This window comes from Bombina bombina, chromosome 4 (genome assembly GCF_027579735.1).
Source record: "Bombina bombina isolate aBomBom1 chromosome 4, aBomBom1.pri, whole genome shotgun sequence".
Classification (NCBI taxonomy): domain Eukaryota; kingdom Metazoa; phylum Chordata; class Amphibia; order Anura; family Bombinatoridae; genus Bombina; species Bombina bombina.
The window spans coordinates 1,064,621,475-1,064,642,660 of NC_069502.1; the positions used below are offsets into that span (position 1 = coordinate 1,064,621,475).

Genomic DNA, 21,186 nt, shown 5'->3' on the forward strand with positions numbered 1-21,186 from the left:
TAGGGGACTTCTGGATGAGCTCCTCTCCTGGGGAAATGCCAGCTATAGGTGATGTGGGAAAAAGGAGTAGGGATATGACCCGCAGGCAACAAGTACCGGCGGGAAAGGGAGGAAAGGAGCTCAGCAGGAGGAGAAAATTTGTGAACGCTCTGGCCGAATCACAGAGTGCCAGAGTTCTATATGTTGATATATGTACATATAAATTCACCCATACATTCATACAGATAGATAGATATGTGGGGAACAGAGAGTTAACATGTATTTTCTTAGTTGGGAATAGGAACCCCTGAATATTTAACTTCTGTGCAGGTGCTCTCAAAGTTAAACTAGTGGGACATAGAGAAGAGTGGAATATAGTTGTACATGTACACCTATGGGACAACATTATTTAGCTATTAAAGAATCAAAAAAGGCTCTAAATTAAAACCTCACTACAAGTATATGAGCAGGTAAGAACCAGTCCAAGCATCAGACTCTCAGAGCGCCAATTATAACCAATAAGTAGCAAAATGAGTACGGACTCTACCAACCAAGAAATATGTTGGGGAAGCCATGTATAACCTAGATTGATTAGGCTATATAGAAAAGTAGTTTTTTTCTCCCAAGCTCTATTATTCATATTTTCCAATTCCTTATAGTTACATTTGCACTGATGGTATACTTGTAATATGTGTAGGCCAGCCCTAAACTAGTACTAATCCATTCTACCCAAATTGTAGTGAGAGGAGATTTAACCATCTCTAATTGTACAATATTATAGCTCACCGCTTAGGCACGGGCCCTATACCCAAGCAGCAGCTTATTCAAATATATCCACAAATAGATAGTTATTTGTTTGTTTGGTAGTAACTAAGGTTATATGTCCTAGCGCTAGGTGGCTTTCCGTTTGAAGTAGATATCATAAAAATAATAACTATAAGCTAGGGAGTGAGTTACAGAGTAATACACCCTCTCAATGAAATGTAAATATCCAAGAAGAAACAAGCTGATGTGACAAAGTAAAGAGAAAATATTCCAATCAGTCATACAAACATGCAAAATACGAGTATGCAGCTGTTTGTTATTGATAGGCACATTTAGAGGTAGGCAATTTTAATTCTAGAGCTGGTTGGCCCTAATATGACTGCTTATGTTTTAAAATGGAGGCGACAGCTTGGGGTGAGAAAGCTGTAACATGACCCTTCATGTAAGCTAGTTATCTAAAATATATGGGGAACATCAAAATCCCAAGTGAGAGAATATAGAAAAAACATGGTAATCCTGAATATATCAACGTGTCCTTGTAAGACATGTACTGGAAAGTGACTAAGGCTAAAAGGGTAGGTAATCTAGTATGTTTGTCGAGATTAGAGCACTGTCGGGCGGTTCTGTAGGGACTTGAATACACACCTCGGTAGTTACATCTCTCTGTTTAACAGACAGTTCCTCCATAGTGTCCATACCCATGCTCTGCAAAGGAGGGCAATCAGTAGGGCTTGATGGTTCCGTAATCGGTATCTGACTGGGTAGGAATCTATATAGCTCGTCAAAGACAATCTCCAAGTCCCGTTTTAGGTCCCTAAAATGATCAGCCAAGAGTTGTGCCACTTCAGATTCCCATCTGTTTAAACTCTCCATTATGCTGTGCGGGTATAGGGAAAGTCAATAGGAAAGAGCATCTGTGAGCCAAGATGGTGATTCGCGCCTCTGCTGTAAGCTATGCAGCGTAGATTTCAGGGTCTTTTCCTTCCTTATTAACGCCACATATGTATACCGTTACTAAATAGGCAACAGTGTTATCTGGGCTATCTGCTGGGATTGTAAATAACATGATTTTCAGGCAAATGATGCCATTTTGCATGATAAATATTCAGGCGCTCTTGCTATATGCGACTGATCCCTTTAGCAGTTGGCTCCGCCCCCTATCATTTGTATTTTATTACATATGAGATTGTATGTATGTACGCTGTCAATGAACAGAAGTTTAAAAAGTATGCATATTAACTGAAAAAAAAAATATTGAAATGGGATTTTTATATTTGATTGCAGTGTGATCAGTAGTTTAGCAGAACATCAATTTATGTAATGAATGTCATTTTACACCTTTCTAAAAATAAGTATTCTCACTTCCCAATTTATGATGAAAATATGTATAAAATTAAAAAGCATGTTGGCAGCAGTATTTAGAGCCTAAGTCTTACATAATTTTCTAAAACTATTACTGAATAGATATTTTTTTTAGTATATATTATTTTTAAGGGATTACATTAAATGCATATGCTAGCACACATACATTCCTGCATATGCACATATAAATGCACACACATTCACATACACAATTAATTCTAGACGTGTATGTGTGAAAAATTAATTTAATCCAAATGAAGTCATACAAGCATTTGGTTTGGATGAATATTGGATTTGGATTAGTTACTGTTATTTCCAATGGGAATGCCTAATATAGACAATTAACATTAACAAAAATCTTACATTATAGGATTCACACAATTAAAAGAATGTATCTTTTATTTTGGCAGTAAATTGCACAAACGAATGGGCAAATCAATGTTGTCAAGGAATCATAATTTTCTCTAATAATGTATTTGTCTGTTCATGTATCAGACAGCTTGATAAATATGCAAAATTTGTATGAATTTGCATTCTTCAGAAGCCCAAATATAAATTTCTAGTTAATATTGTATTCAGATACAAATCTTATGGCAAAATAAAGAATATTTTCATAGCTACCCATATACAATTAAGTTTATTTAAGAACAATTTTCCTTTTTTTTAACATGAAAGATTGATAAGATTTATTATAAACAGATAATTTTTCTTTTAATAATCAGCATAAAAATTAGTAATCACAATAATAAAAATTAGAATAGAACATATTAATTTGTTTTAAAAATAGACTGCTGAGGAATGTGATAAATATTTGACATGCTTTTGTAAGCTAAATATAAGGGCATCTCTCACCTGGACACTGAACCCAAAATTTTTCTTTAATGATTCAGATAGAGCATGCAATTTTCAGCAACTTTCTAATTTATTCCTATTATTACTTTTTCTTCGTTCTCTTGCTATTTTTATTTGAAAAAGAAGGCATCTAAGCTTTTTTTTGGTTCAGTCCTCTGGACAGCACTTTTTTATTGGTGGTTGAATATATCCACAAATCAGCAAGAACAACCCAGGTTGTTCACCAAAAATTGGCCGGCATCTAAACTTACATTCTTGTATTTCAAATAAAGATACCAAGAGAATGAAGAAAATTTGATAATAGGAGTAAATGAGAAAGTTGCTTAAAATTCCATGCTCTATCTGAATCACGAAAGAAAAAATTTGGGCTCAGTGTCCCTTTAATGATATTAGTATGTATACTTTGCTACATACATTTTTTTAAACTGACAGGAATATAGGTCATCACCAGAAAATTTAACTATTAGCAAGATGTGGGCGGGGGGGAGGGTGTTGCATCTTCCAGCTTGGTTGTCAAGTTTATTTTAAAAAGTTCAATGTCTATGAACAATAAATTTAAATCTAAATTATAAAACATTTAGTGCCTAAGGTAACACCCTGTGAATGAAGTTGCCCATCTTCAGGGTTCATTCCTCCAATTAATAGTTTACTCATATTCAACAAGGATACCTGTTTAGCATATTAATATAACTTGAGTACCACTTCAAGGGCTATAGTTATCAAAGGCAAAGAATAAAGCTTGCTAGGTTATCAAGTCACAGGATACAAATTTAAAACTAACAGTCTTTAATCTCCTTCAGTAGGCACCAACCTTTTTACTATTTAAAGCTTGGGATAACTTGTTGGGATTTACACTATGTTATTGGTGTTGCAAGTACAAAGGACATATGCTACCAAATATTCCTCACAAGACAAGTTGGTTGATAGGTATTCAGGGTAACCTCAAATGTTTGCATGTTTATGTTACCATATACTATATTGCTCAAAGTTTTAATAAGGTGACATGCCTTTTAAAGGGATTTTTACTTTTAAAAATAAAATTATCTATTTCATTAGAGCATTTTTTAAACTTGTACCCAAAGTTGGATGACCAGAACATAATCATTCTACACCAGATAAGGATATGGACAGTAATTGGATATTACTCCTGTATTCTTGCTTCTTATTTACACATCATTTGTATCTTAATCTGGAGTTACACAGGAGCTTAAAGGGACACTAAACCCATATTTTTTTTTTCATGATTTAGATAGCACGTGAAATTTTAAGCAACTTTCTAATTTACTCCTATTATCAAATTTTCTTTATTCTCTTGGTATCTTTATTTGAAATGCAAGTATGTAAGTTTAGATGCCGGCCCATTGTTGGTGAACAACCTGGGTTGTCCTTGGTGATTGGTGGATAAATTCATCCACCAATAAAAAAGTGCTGCCCAGAGGTCTGAACCAAGAAAAAGCTTAGATGCCTTCTTTTCAAATAAAGATAGCAAGAGAACAAAGACAAATTGATAAAAGGAGTAAATTAGTTGCTTAAAATTACATGCTCTATCTGAATCATAAAATAAAAAAAATTGGGTTTAGTGTCCCTTTAACTTTAGATCCTATGATTAAATGCCGCAGGGCACAAAACACGTAAGGATTTGGGCTCAGATAAATTTGTATATTTTATGTTCAAAGCCACCGGAATGCAGCCATCTCTTTCATTTTAGATATTTATGTTACCCATTTGAAGTTATTTATAATTAAATGGTGTCTCAGCCCTTCAGTCCAAAATCGAAATGATTTTATTGAAATATAACAAAAGTTACTGTTACTAAAAACAAACATATAAATAATAAAGCTATGTTAATTTGAAGAATCAGTGCTACTGATATCAAATTACATATTTAATCTTAGAAATACAGATTATTTTAGTCTAATATGAGTTAAGCATGGGAGCATAAAATATGTAAAATGAATTATGAGTATATGAATTGAAAAACTAATTGTTTTCCGTTCAATGCTTTTTTCAAATGATAAACCAGCAGTTTTATTATATATTTTTAAATTTTTCATTTTCCAGTTATTTTATGCAAAGTAGGGTTAAATGCTGTATGTCAGCAACAGAAGAAAAAATGTATATATAAATGGTTGTTTTTATGCCTAAATTGCAAAACTGTTAATTATTTCAGTGTTTTTACTTTTATATAGTTAAGTTATATTCAGAGAACAATGCTCCAGATGCCAGAAAAGTGAAAAAAGCTGTCTATGGTTTGTATGCCAGGCCTCAGTTTGAAATCAGTTGTCACTTAATCATAGAATAATAAATGTCTACCCTCTACTGCTGAAGCAATCAGCATGTGAAAGTCAGAAAAGCCAACGGAGGCAATAGAAAAAAAAAAATTGTACCATTGCTGACTGCTCACAAGCAAGCAGAATAATCAAGTAAAAATGAGCATAATGTTAATTTTCTGTTTACCATAGAATCACTAGAAACCATAGTACTGATGAACGTACAATCGTTTCAGATGACAAAGTACATCTCCTGGTTTTGAAAGACAGCTGAATTGAGTAAAGAAAAAAAAATGTTTCACACAGTGAGAGTAATGCAACAGACGTTTAGAATCTTTGTACAGTTTGGAAGGAAAAAAAACCTCACAGCAAGAAGTCTAATGCTAATTTAAAGTCTTTGGTAGCACAGCTATTGCTTAGAATACCAACGATTGTACCAATTAGTGGCAGTGCTTATTTAGCGATAGTTGTTTTTGCTAAAACCTGCCCAGTGTGCAAAGATTGCAAGACATATAGAATATTAATGTGTTGTAATATATGTTACCTAAATCCATTGGATATGAAACAATACTACTGATGTACAGTGTTAAAATCTTAAAATTGTGTTCAGTTTTAGGTCATTGTTCTTTGAAAGACTAATGTGCAGTCAAATAGGAGGTACAATTAAATTATCATCTTTGAATTAAAATGCACACAATTTCCATTAACATGTTTTAAATGAAGGAACACATTGATTTTTGCATACTATGAAATCATGCATACAATTTAATGGAGTAGATGATCTTATTTTCAATTTTTCTGTTAAATGTAATGTATTTTAAATTAGTCATTTTCATTTTGAATTTCTATTATGGAAATAGCATGCAGATAATTAACATAAAATAATTCATTGTTAAACAAGGGCTATACTGAAGTTAGATATGTAGTGCTTTATGTGTGGGCTTTAAGTGCATATTATAGTAACTATGGAGAAAGGCAAATTAGTGGTATACTCTGGTTTATGTGAATCAATTGTGAGTACATTATTATAAATATCTGAATTTCGCCATGAAAAGAAACATGTCTTAAATATAGATAGTAATAATAATAATAATAATAATAATAAAAATCATCATCATCGTCTTACTAATTGCCATTTATGTAGATAGGATTCCCTTCCTTCTTGTTAAAATATTGGTAGTGCTTGTTAGCATACATTTTACAGCATATAAAGCAAGTATGACTGTTTATAATTGGATTCACTGCTATAGGCTATTTATTTCTTAATTTCTTCTTTAATTTTTTTTTTTTTATTGACTTGTACCAGCCATTTTGGAAAAATACCAGCTGGATAACAGTTCTAGTTATAGACCATCTTTATTCAAGGCCATCTAAATGACAGGTGGCCTTGAGAGCTTACATGGTATAGGAAGTACATGGGGAACTGTTGAGGATGATAATGATCTATCTGAAATGAGAAATAGGTTACATAGTTTGTATATATCTCTTTATAGAACGCTTCAAACACTGAAAGCTGGAGGCAGGACTTAGGGCCCAATGATCTAAAGTTCTCCAAACTAGAGAGATTATTATAAAAGTTTCAACAGTGAAACAAGACCAACAATATTTTTATGTAGCTATGCAGAGTTCTGGGCAAGACACATACATTAAATTCTTGATGATCAAAAAAATCGCTGTCATGGAAATGTTTACAGACTTTTTTTAACATTATATGTTAGAGAGAAAGGCAAGGAGTTTCACAGAATAAGTCCTGTTCAAGAAATGCCCAGTAGACACAATGAGATAAGTAATAAGATGGTAGAAAATTTGCAGGAAATTGAAAATGAATAGGAGGGTGTAGCCTTACTGATGATTTCGTATGATAAATGGACATTAATTAAACTCAACAAATTTCTATCAGGCAAATGAAAAGTCATTATGTTAAAACAATACATATAGATGAAAAAAGTTAGGTTAAAGTTGTTTATAAAGCTGGTGTGTGGAATAATAACTCACTTAAAGGGACACTAAGCACTAATAAAACATGCTTAGCATAATGATTAGCCTGTGAATAATATGCAGATTTATTTTCCAAAATGATTTTATTTGTTTAAGTATTGAAGAAATAGATACATATTTAGACATGTATATGTATGAATCTGAAAGCCCTATGCCTGCCCTTTTTCTTTACCTGAGACCTCATATTTTGAGTCACTTTAACCATAGCTCTGAGGACAATGCTCATTAACTTCACTTGTGCTCAAGCAATCAGATTTACTTTCAACTTGTAATACTAGCGCTACATCAGTTTTGCACACAAACAGCCGTGATAAACCCTTTTTCGGGCCCAGAATGTCTTCTTTTAGATTTAGTAAAGCAAGGTGCTTTGCGTGTCCTTTAACAATTTAAAAAATGTGACTATATGTTTGCAAAGAATTACATTATGATATTTTCTTAAAATCAAACTGCACACATTTCATTAAGACATTTTACAATGGGCATATTCTATATAGTATGGCATCAACATATGATAATATGTGCATTAACACTGTACACAATATATGTGGTTATGCATACGCATGTGTGGATAATGTGTAAATATATTTATTCACACATGCTACTTCAGTATATTTGTTGTTTGCATGTGTACTTTTTTAAATAAACATCATGTGTCATGATATACAACACTACTATTCTGGAGGTATACTTTTTTTATCTTTTCGAAAAATGCAATTTTACAATTCAATTCAATCTTTATAGATTGTCATATTGTTTCTTAAAGGGACACTGTACCCAATTTTTTTCTTTTGTAATTCAGAAAGAGCATGCAATTTTAAGCAACTTTCTAATTTACTCCTATTATCAATTTTTCTTCGTTCTCTTGCTATCATTATTTGAAAAAGAAGGCATCTAAGCTTTTTTTTTGGTTCAGTACTCTGGACAGCACTTTTTATTGGTGGATGAATTTATCCACCAATCAGCAAGGACAACCCAGGTTGTTCACCAAAAATGGGCCGGCATCTAAACTTACATTCTTGCATTTCAAATAAAGATACCAAGAGAATGAAGAAAATTTGATAATAGGAGTAAATTAGAAAGTTGCTTAAAATTTCATGCTCAATCTGAATCACAAAAGAAACATTTTGGGTACAGTGTCCCTTTAAGCAAAACATGTTTTTACCAGACTAATTTACTGTATACTACTGAGCAAAAATATACAAATGGGTGCATTCAACAATAACAAAAGCCCCTTTATAATGAAGAAGGCACATTTTCCAGTAAAAGTAACATGTTAAGAAAACCATAAGTGGCATCATATCATTGCTGGCTTTGAAAAGTGTGACATGTAAATTGAAAATCTACATTTCCATTTTTTTCATCTCTTTAAAAAAAAATGTCATTGCTTTGAAAATGTATGTTATTATAATGTTTCCCTTTTCGAAGCCTTGCAGTTTAATAGTATTTTTTTTTATTTCATCCATAGAAGCAATTGCAGATATTTATCATTATTTTATCATATTTTTGTAAATAGCAGCTTGTCATTTGCTAAAGTATATTTGGAATATTTGAAGCCAGTGAAAATGTCTTGTAGAAATGAAGAAAATTTTCTTCCTCCTATATTGACAGTTTTAATTTTGATTTCAATCTTCATTTTATCTGTAGCTTCCTTATCTGTCCAAAAGGGAAGAGAGATTAACGTTTTGCACATAATGCAAACCTAGAGTTAGACAGTCATTTAATTCTTTCACTCCACTATTTAACTGTGAGTCTTGGATATGAACCATATATTACATTGCAATGAGGTTTTCAAACTGTAGAGATAGAAATAGATCAATAAGATAATTAATCAATGATCAGCTAATTGACTGTCATTTCACAGAACTCTGCTGATTTGCTCAAGGATGACAAATAATAGAGTTCAATGGAAACTAAATAGCAGTAGATGCTTAATTGATGATACTGTACACTAAAGACTGGGCTTTATGCATGATTCATATATCACTGTAAAAGATGGTGGCTGTATTTAATATATTGCAAAAAAAAAAGCATGACACATATCAAATTGTATTTATATTGCAAAAATTATATAAAAATATATAGATATTTTCCATATAAGAAAGAGTCTGGAGTTATAGAACCTTAAAGGCATGCCGGACAAATTTGCCTGATACACGAGACTCCAAGATTACTCACATATATATTTTAGTAGCCAGTGAAATATTTAATATAATAGAGTCACCTATGCATATAGAAGAGGCACAATGCCACTCTCACTATGTAATTCATGGGATCATGCATTGGAGGGTAGTGGAAAGCACAGATGGCTTAGGTGATATTATTACCTTTAAAGGGAAATTGTACTCTAAAAAAAATATATAATAACTAGTAATTAATTAATTCCATACTATTGAATTTGGACACAGCATTTAAAGAAATGGGGGCCAATTTATCATCTGTTTGGTGGACATGATCCACCAGACATCGATAAATGCCGACAGCATACGCTGTCGGCATTTATCATTGCACAAGCATTCCTTGTGAAATGCTTGTGCAATGCCATCCCCTGCAGGAAGTGTCAATCAACCCGATCATATGCGATCGGGCGGATTGCTGTTCGCCGCCTCAGAGGTGGTGAACGAGTTAAGGAGCAACGATCTTAAGACCACTGCTTCTTAATTTATGTTTCCGGCGAAAACAACTGCATAAAGCAGCATTCAGTGAATAATAAATTGGCCCCATGGACTCAGAAGCACAATGTTGAATAACCAGGGCATAGACTTTATCTCTCACAGTTAGAAAAAAATATCAATACAATTCACAATCATTTACATAGATACATTGGGTTGATTTAGATCATTTCTACCTTTTCAAGGAGAATTCAAAATAACATTAATTGTTAAAATAAAATTAAAATAAAGTTAGAAAATAAATAAATATTTGTTGCTGAATACACCTTTGAATTAAAAAAAAAATTCTACACCACATATGAGATATGTTTGTGTAAAAATTGTGTTATGTTTCACACTTGTTTTTCAAAATACTGCAAATTGCATAAATCAGCTATTTGCAGCATTACAAAATTACAGAAGTTGCTTTTTGGCCTCTCTAGGGACCATGGGATAATTACATCAATATTTTTTAAATAATATATTTTCTAGTTTACTGGGAAATAGAAGTCTCTAAAAGCTTTTGACATATTATAACCTCCAGGGTTTCTATTAATTAAATGCAGTAAGATGTTTTGGATTGTTAAATAATGAGGGTTGTCAAGTACTAATTTAGCGCTGTAAATTCAGTGTTTTTGCCCATGTGGTTGAGACCTTTGCATCTTCATTTCTGCCTTAATCTCCTTTTCTCATCAATTTTGTTTTCTACTGATCAAAACTGTTGTCACCTTTTGCCACTGACATCAGATATCATGCAATCACATACAAGTTCAGACATAAAATCTGTTAAACCTTTTCAACTGAGTAGCTTCTTTCAGAACTCAGGGACAGTAATATACTATTTCTTGACACCCTTCAAGTTCATTATCTTTATTTTCTTCTCTATCATATTTTTTCTTAAATTTTAACTCTTGTTTTATATATTTCCTGTTCTCTTGACATTATTGGTCACATAAAACACTCTATAGTAAAAATATTTTAGATATTAAAGAAGCATGCTTATTGACTCTGAAATCTTGGTCTTAGATGATATTTAAAATGATGGGCCCTTTTTATAAAACTGAGAATGTTGCTTTGGAGCCTGAGCTTTTCAGGGTTGTTCAAACAGTCTTAAAACACTTAAGACCACTGCTACTTAGCCTCTCTGCCACCTCAAGGGTGGTAGAGTTAAATCACCCTGTTCGGATCTAATCAGAATGATTGACATGCTCTGCTCTCAACCATTTGGTTGCACAAGAGCAGGGGCGAGACTGCACAAGCAATTGCTTTTTCAATGGTAAATGCAGTTAGCACATGCTGTACACTTGCTACATTGCCGGGCGGACAAGGTTCTTGGATGGCATCTTTGTTGGTCCAGCTTTTAATAAATGGACCCCAATAAATCTAGTCTGATACTCAAAAAATGTTCTGTGTCTCTTATATTTAAATACGGTATGTAAATTCCTGTACACGAAACACAAAAAATACCCAACATAATGTAATTCATTCAAATACATTTGGGGACTCACATTTCAAGCAAAACACAACATCAAGAAAACAGGCATTTATCAGATTTGGTGTCACTGCAGACCTTCATTTTCTGTCACGTTCTCTTCACTAATTTCCAGCTAAACATAAAGTACATGAATCCTCATGTACTGAATAACATACATGTCCTTGAAATGTTCTATTACCCCTCAACCCTTCAATCAGCGTTGTACTTCTAAATATTTAACTGTGTTGTGAGGTCAAAACTATCGTGATTGAAGAGCTACCGACCAATGGGCAATCAGAGTTTTTGGCATGTGTTTTCACAAACAAATTTCACTGATATCACATTATACATAAATACATTAATAATAAATAAACAGATAAAGGACAAATAGCTTAGTTATTTAAAAGCAGATGATAATTAATTAATATACACTAATGTTTCACTTTATTTTTTGTCTTTTCTAGGTTAGTTCATTAGTTTAATTGAGATTATGATTAACAGCTGTATTGGAAATTAGGGGTCATTATCATATAATGTATTTGAAATAAATAGACAAAGAAAGACATGATCAGGGTTTCTACTAAAGGAAATAATTTAGGATTTTTAATAATAGGTGGTATATCAAAATTAACAAATTGTAAACTAAAAAAACAGCCTTGCAAAGAGACAATTTTAATACATGGAAAGTTATAGCAATTCTGTGGAAAGATGCTAAGAAAGTGTTTGTTAAAGTCAAGTCAAAATTAAAATTTCATGATTCAAATAGCGTGCACAATTTTAAACAACTTTCCAATTCTCTTATATTATCTTATTATATAAATTTGCACCATCTTTTTATATGCCCACTTTCTGAGGCACCAGCACCTACTGAGTAAGTGCAAGATTTACAAGAAGGAAAATGTAACTAACTTTGACATTTGTCAGAAAAGCATCAGAAAAGCATTTGTCAGAAAAGCAAGTGATTTTGAATTGTCTCTTTATTCTGCATTTATTAATTATGCTATTCTACTGTGTATAGTGGTCCTTTAATAGATTGGAATACCACTGTTACAGTCTCTCAATGCAATATATTAGCTGAATCACTTCAAAACTTTGCTAAAAGCAGATTTTTTATGACTTAGAAAGACCTTGAATTTATAAACCCAATGAAAAAAAAAAACCTCAGAGCACTTCACAGCATTCTAATGGGTTAGAATAGGCCCTTATGAGTACACTTAAAATCAATTTTCAACGTAAACATGAACACTTTCATTGTATTGAACCTGTATATACCATTTATAAGATAATGAATATAATGAGTGAATCATAATACTTATTAAATATGCATTTTTCATAGAACAAAAATGTAGAAAGAAAAATCAGGCTTTGCCTGTCCAAGGTAGCTTGGAGAAAGTGATGATGTTTAATTGAAAAAGACAGTAAAATCATCACATCCTAGCAGATACCGAAACCGCTTTTATGTGCATAGCTCAGAGGATTTTGGATTAGACACGGTAATGATGTGACTATTGAAATGTTTAATTTGACTGCTAGGTGTTGCCTTTGAGTTCAATATGTGGATTAAGCTGGTAGAACCATAATGAAAAAAAAAATATCAGATGTCAAAACAAGAGTGAGCAGATGCGACCAACATATATAAAAAAGCATCACTTTAATAGTGTAAAAGTAAAGAAATAGGGAGGCAATCTACAGAGAAAAAAATGGTACTTACAAATGCAGAAAATAAATCCTATAGAGAAAATCAATGAGACAAGATGTAAGATAAAAGTCAAAGAAAATATTTGTATTGAGTTACTAGAAAATACATATAAAATGTAAGCTCCATTACAGTGGGAGGTTTTGTAATAGATTTTTTTTCAAGAAAAAGATATAATAACATGTTCCATCAGACACCTTTTTTAAAATTTGATTTCCAAGAATAATAATATACACAACTCAGATAACTCACCTATGGGAGTATTTATTTTATTTTGATTTGAGATACAACTAACATATTTTATGTCAAAGACAGTGGTATTTGTTATGTTTCTCTGATTTGCACGACATTATATATTCAAATGAACAGAATAAGTGCAATGAAAGCTGACCTGAATATGCTAATTTATCGTTCCAAACTAATTATGAAGTCATATCTTGTTAGAATTTTGCTATTATAATGTGGTTAATTATACATTTATGGAGTTCCTACACATGCATAGCCCTAAAAGTATACAAGAATATATATATATATATATATATATATATATATATATATATATATATATATATATATATATATATAAAAATATAAATATAATAAAATAAAATCTATTGTTTCTCTTCAGATGGGACTTTTTTAATTGAGTGAGAGGATTTTCCAAATGAAGTAAACAACAGATTATAAAGCTACAGTAAATAATGTATTGCTTTATTTATGTTTGATATAACTGGCTCCTTATCATGCCTGGGGTTTTAAATATTGATTTATTATAAAATTGAATATATTGATACGGAAAATAAATCCTTGTTTCTCCCCTTTGTTTTAATAAACTAAATTTGAATATCACAAAATAATCAGATCATTGTGTACAAACGTTTGTGGAGATTCATATTTTCATAATGTATATGGAAACAACCTGCATGTAGCAGAAGTAACCCTAGGGTGTGTTTTTCTTATTGAGTTAATTATTTCACTCCTGTATGTTATCTACACTTTAGAGGAAATATACATTGTTCTATTTTTTACCAACTGTAGCGTAAATTAAAACAGTAAACTTGGACCCATATGTATGTGTTAATATTTTACACTCAAATTACTCTCCACTTGAAAACACAGGTACAGCACCATGTGTGGATTATATTATCAGATGATCTAGTATGCCTATGGTGCAGCTTGTAATGTGGATTTTTCAGCTGTAATGATAATCCAGCAATATTTATTATTTAGTTAAAGGGCTCCAGATATAAAGCTGCAGATGTAGCAGCTTTGGAGTGCCCTTTGGAGTGACTTTAATGCAGACTCGCAGACGATAGTTAAGAAGCAGCGGTTATCAGACTGCTGTATCCTAACGTATCCGCCAGTTCTGGTCTTGTGGTTTGAAATAACCCCGGACTAGTACAACCAGGGTGATTGACAGCCAGTCACAAGCAGGGGGATATGTTGCACAAGCAGCTTTTTAAAGTGGGCAGCATATTCTGCCTTCTAACAACCACGGCGGGGGACAGGTTTTCATGAGCAATTCTTGTCTATTCGGAATTTGTTAAATATTGTTTGTATCTTCCTTTCATTATATTGTGACTAGCACCCACAACCCATACACTGTATAGTCTATTGCCAGGTTATGGATGATCTGTTCTTTTGTACAACAACTCTGTCTATAAACAAATACCATTTAAGTATTATACTGATACAAGAGCAGTAAGTTTAACATTTTAACACCATACAGAAAAAAAAATTGATTACTAAAATATGTTTTATCTGATTTGCCTTATAAAAAATATTGCAAATTATGAAGCTACCTTTGAATGTAATGAGAACATTAAATAGGTTCCACTCTGGGTCTGTAATATATTCAATTTTAGTGGTTTAAAACCCAGTGGGAATTTTACTGCTCACTGTCCATGGTCTTACATTGTCAACAGTCAATGTCCATTGCATATTTGTAATAAAAAAATTAAAACAAATAATAATTTCAGACCTTGCTCAAATTAAACGTATGTTAACAAATATAGCCACTGAATAAGTTTAATAGAAAGATTATTTGAATATCACCTGGATTTTAAAATGAAGCAAATGTTTGAATCTTCTGTTTTAAATTTCATAATTCTGTATGAACATATTTTCTATATTTTAAGGGACACAAGTCAAAATTAAACTTTAATGATTCAGACAGAGCTTGCAATTTTAAACAACTTTCCAATTTACTTCCATTAAATAACAAAATGTGCACATTCTTTTTATATTTAACCTTTTTGAGTCACCAGCTCCTACTGAGCATGTGCAGAATAAATGTGTATGCATTTGTGATTGGCTGATTGCTGTCACATGGTATGTGTATGCATTTGTTATTGGATGGTGGCTGTCACATGGTACAGGAGGAGTGGAAATAGACATGAGTTTTTAAAAATTGTCATAAAAAAATCTACTACTCATTTTAATTTCAGACTAAGTGCTATTGTCTTGTCTTGTTGATTATGCAAATCTACTGTGTTGACTGGTCCTTTAACTAAAAATATTTTTAAAGGGCATTTTAATTGAAATCCAAATTTGTTTCAATATTTCTTTGAGTAGTATTTGACTGAACTATCAAAGTGAGATGTTAATATTATTGTTTGTATTTATCTTTACAGCTGGCACAACATATATTTTTAGCAAAGGTGGTGGACAAATTACGTATACGTGGCCCCCTAACGATCGGCCAAGCACACGTGCAGATAGACTGACAATAGGGTTTAGCACGGTTCAAAAGGAGGCAGTCTTGGTTCGAGTGGACAGCTCTTCAGGATTGGGTGACTACTTAGAGCTGCATATTGTAAGTACTTTCTAATTTATATATTTCAGGATTGTGCCTTTCTGATGTCTAAGTGTGTCATGTATAGAACTATTAATTGATACAGTATATTTTTTACATGCATCAAATACAATAAATAATTTGAACAGAAAGTTTGCTGGATCATGTACATTTCTTGAACAGTGTTCTTCACTATTCAACCATACTCATTTATTTGTAAACAATTTTCTTATGATTTACACTCATTTTCAATATTGTCAACATTAAAAGGACAGTCTACTCCAGAATTGTTATTGTTTAAAAATATAGATAATCCCTTTATTACCCATCCCCCAGTTTTGCATAACCAACATGGTTATATTAATATACTTTTTACCTCTGTGATTACAATGCATCTAAGCCTCTGAAGACTGCCCTCTTACCTCAGTTCTTTTGGCAGACTTGCATTTTAGCCAATCAGGGCTGACTCATAAATAACTCAACGGGAGTGAGCACAATGTTATCTGTATGACACACATGAACTAGCACTGACTAACTGTGAAAAATGCACTGAGACAAGAGGCGGACTTCAAAGGCTTAGAAATTAGCATATCAGCCTATCAAGGTTCAGCCTTTAACAAAGAATGCTAAGAGAACAAAGCAAATATGATAGTAAAAGTAAATTGGAAAGTTGTTTAAAAATTGCATGACCTATCTGAATCATGAAAGTTTAATTTGGACTAGACTGTCCCTTTAATTGAAGTACACATTTTGTAAATTTCTTTCAAAATTATAATGTTCTTTAACCTTTATAACCTAAATAACTAGATCAAATAATAGATTTAGAATGTCTTATATAGTGTTAAACTGTATATAATTTTGTTTAAGATATTTTTAACTCTGCAGCTGGCATAACAAGTCATTGCAAACACATTGAGGGGAAAACAGTTTTACAGTTCACTGCCCCTTTAACCCTTTAAGTGCTAACGACGCCTCTGAGCCGTTGCAAATTTTCCTTGTCAGGTGCTGACGATGGCTCAGGGCTGTCGCTAGCACTCACCCACCTTGAGGGCAATCTGGGGGCTCCCATAGACTCCCACCCTGGCGATCGGGCTTGTATAGTGACAGGCATCGCCGGGGCTTCACGCTTTGCGTGGGGACATCACACGCAATGACGTGATCACCGCACAACTTTATTGAAAAGTTACAATGGGCAGTATAGGGAAATGGGGGCATGCTGCTTAGAAGCCTGTATCACCAGGCATCTAAGTAGCTACAGACCCACCATTGGAAAGGTAATCGCCTAACCTTTCCAATGGTATAAGTATTGGAGATATGAAAAAAAAAAAAAGTTAAAACAATATATATTTAAAAACAAACAAACAAAAAAAAAAAAACCTTAAATCCAGTTTAGCACCTAGGTGGGAAATTGCTTAGTACTCAAAGGGTAAAATGAGCAGTTGTCCTAGTTATTTAATGTAAGAAAGTAAAAGCTGCATCATGTGGGGATTGCTATATGCAAATTTAGTATGCAAACAATGGTTTAAAGCAAATTAAATTAATCTTATTTCTATCACTATTTTGAGCTAGTTTATTAAAAAGCAGATTTTTCTTATTGATATTTGAAGATGTTTTGTGACAAGACATATTTTATTTACATTGAAAGACAAGTATGTCTCTATAATCTGAGTGTATGACAGCTTCACAGGTCTATTTGATAGAGTCCAGCTGGCCAGTTTTGATATTTAACAGCCAGGCTTCATGGTGTTTTGAGAAAATGCAATTTTAATTAATTTTAGTTTTTTGTTCACTCACAACATTAGGAAAGCATTCAAAAGTCCTCACTACTTCAGAGCAGCGATTTTAAACAACTTTCCAATTTACTTCCATTAACAATATGTACTCAGTCTTTTTATATTTACTCTTTTTGAGTCACCCGTTCCTACTGAGCATGTGCAAGAACTCACAGAATATACGTATATGAATTTGTGATTGGCTGACGGCTGTCAAATGATACTGGAGGAGTGAAAATATACATAACTTTTAAATTTGTCAGAAAAAAAAATCTACTCCTGATTTGAAGTTCATACTAAGGGGCTGATTTATTATGTTCAGGCGGACATGATCTGCTGTAGCGGATCATGTCCGCCCTACATCGAATAATGCAGACAGCATATGCTGCCGGCATTTATCATTGCACAAGCATTTCATGTGAAATGCTTGTGCAATATCGTACCCTGCACATTTGCTGCCAATCGGCCGCTAGCAGGGTGTGTCAATCAACCCAATTGTATCCGATCGCGCTGATTGCTGTCCTTCGCCTCAGAGGTGGCGGACGAGTTAAGGAGCAGTGGTCTTATGACCGCTGCTTCTTAACTTACATTTCCGGCAAGCCGGAAAGTACAGGGGTAGATAGCAGCATCCGCTGCTTGCTAAATCTACACCTATGTGCTATTACATTGTCTTTTAATCACACGTTTGTTGATTATGCAAATACACTGTATTTACTGGTCCTTTAAGGGTTGTAGTATTTCTTTCTTAGAATGTCCTATTGAAGCATATACAGGGAGTGCAGAATTATTAGGCAAGTTGTATTTTTGAGGATTAATTTTATTATTGAACAACAACCATGTTCTCAATAAACCCAAAAAACTCATTAATATCAAAGCTGAACATTTTTGGAAGTAGTTTTTAGTTTGTTTTTAGTTATAGCTATTTTAGGGGGATATCTGTGTGTGCAGGTGACTATTACTGTGCATAATTATTAGGCAACTTAACAAAAAACAAATATATACCCATTTCAATTATTTATTTTTACCAGTGAAACCAATATAACATCTCAACATTCACAAATATACATTTCTGACATTCAAAAACAAAACAAAAACAAATCAGTGACCAATATAGCCACCTTTCTTTGCAAGGACACTCAAAAGCCTGCCATCCATGGATTCTGTCAGTGTTTTGATCTGTTCACCATCAACATTGCGTGCAGCAGCAACCACAGCCTCCCAGACACTGTTCAGAGAGGTGTACTGTTTTCCCTCCTTGTAAATCTCACATTTGATGATGGACCACAGGTTCTCAATGGGGTTCAGATCAGGTGAACAAGGAGGCCATGTCATTAGATTTTCTTCTTTTATACCCTTTCTTGCCAGCCACGCTGTGGAGTACGTGGACGCGTGTGATGGAGCATTGTCCTGCATGAAAATCATGTTTTTCTTGAAGGATGCAGACTTCTTCCTGTACCACTGCTTGAAGAAGGTGTCTTCCAGAAACTGGCAGTAGGACTGGGAGTTGAGCTTGACTCCATCCTCAACCCAAAAAGGCCCCACAAGCTCATCTTTGATGATACCAGCCAAAACCAGTACTCCACCTCCACCTTGCTGGCGTCTGAGTCGGACTGGAGCTCTCTGCCCTTTACCAATCCAGCCACGGGCCCATCCATCTGGCCCATCAAGACTCACTCTCATTTCATCAGTCCATAAAACCTTAGAAAAATCAGTCTTTAGATATTTCTTGGCCCAGTCTTGACGTTTCAGCTTGTGTGTCTTGTTCAGTGGTGGTCGTCTTTCAGCCTTTCTTACCTTGGCCATGTCTCTGAGTATTGCACACCTTGTGCTTTTGGGCACTCCAGTGATGTTGCAGCTCTGAAATATGGCCAAACTGGTGGCAAGTGGCATCTTGGCAGCTGCACGCTTGACTTTTCTCAGTTCATGGGCAGTTATTTTGCGCCTTGGTTTTTCCACATGCTTCTTGCGACCCTGTTGACTATTTTGAATGAAACGCTTGATTGTTCGATGATCACGCTTCAGAAGCTTTGCAAATTTAAGAGTGCTGCATCCCTCTGCAAGATATCTCACTATTTTTGACTTTTCTGAGCCTGTCAAGTCCTTCTTTTGACCCATTTTGCCAAAGGAAAGGAAGTTGCCTAATAATTATGAACACCTGATATAGGGTGTTGATGTCATTAGACCACACCCCTTCTCATTACAGAGATGCACATCACCTAATATGCTTAATTGGTAGTAGGCTTTCGAGCCTATACAGCTTGGAGTAAGACAACATGCATAAAGAGGATGATGTGGTCAAAATACTCATTTGCCTAATAATTCTGCACACAGTGTATATCTAGATCCCAGGCATCCACTTGGAGCTGATTAATCTGTAACATTTTGTTTTTACCTAAGGCATTATAAAATATATAGTGATATTAAAAACTCTAGTGCAATACACAGAGGGACAGTCAAGTGAGTAGGATCTAAATTGTAGCTCTGAAATTTGCAAAATGATGCATTTAGTCTAAACAACCCATAGAGACTTATAGAAATATAGACTTAAAGGGATAAGTGTATGCAATAATAAAATACTCTCTCGTTCTTTAGATCATTTTATTGTTGCATGACTGTTCATCGGTAACTGTTTCTATCCCTCGCAAAGGGGTTAAACACATATGTATAAGTTGCACTGCCAAGCCACACCTGAGGAAGATGTTGCAAGTTATTGGTGGCTATATGTGTATGCTATTATCAGTGGAAATGGACATAATGATAAAGGAATAGTAAAGCTATTATAAAATGCTCTTATTATTAAGATAGTTTTATCATTGCTTAAAAGGTCACTTTATCTCCCTTTATTAATAGACAGTCAAAGAGAAAGACCTGGTATGAAAGGTAGTATAGCAATACATCAGAAAAAGCAGGTAGGATAAATGGATGATATATTAGCAAGAGAAAATGTGAGGTATTTATACTACTTTATAAATCACAAATTAGACCTCACCTACAAATGGAAATGTTATTTGCAGAAGTATTTAAATTAAACCACCACTAAATGTCTAAAGTATATATAAAAAAAGTTGTAATAGAAATGATTTCATGAGCTACAGATAGATAGAGAATAGAGTATGTGTTATAATTGGAACCTTCACGTATATTTATATATTTAAAAAAAAAGTTTAACAGGAATTTAAGAATAAAAGTTTCTTGAACATGGAGTTATAATATTATGTTTTATGGAACCAGTTTAAAGAGTCATTTGAAGAAGCACAACAATTTTAGATGAAATGTTGAATAACATTCAGAGGAGTACAGATGTGAAAAACTAAATAAAGAAATGATTGGGAAAGTGTTTGGATATTTATTAGACTATCCTATAAATTAATTCAACCTACCTTTCATCTAATAATACTGCAAAAATCTATGTTTCTACATTTGTAGCTAGTGGTGAGATGAGTCTTCAATCTGTTTTGTAATACACAAACACAATGGGGTTGATTCCAGTCTTGTCTATTGTGTTCCTAAGCTACTCATACACATTTTCTGACATTGGCACAATCACTAACCAACTAATAACACAATTTTCATATT

General features: G+C 33.4%; 1 protein-coding gene across 4 annotated transcripts in view; it reads left to right on the forward strand.

Moving 5' to 3' along the window:
- Window positions 1-21,186, forward strand: part of NRXN1 (neurexin 1) — a 2,027,363-nt gene that overhangs the window by 1,560,427 nt on the left and 445,750 nt on the right. For all 4 annotated transcript variants that reach the window (XM_053712207.1, XM_053712206.1, XM_053712209.1 and 1 more), the window contains one exon: window positions 15,678-15,859. In XM_053712207.1, the coding sequence (XP_053568182.1) occupies window positions 15,678-15,859 (182 nt within the window). The remainder of the gene's footprint in view (window positions 1-15,677; window positions 15,860-21,186) is intronic.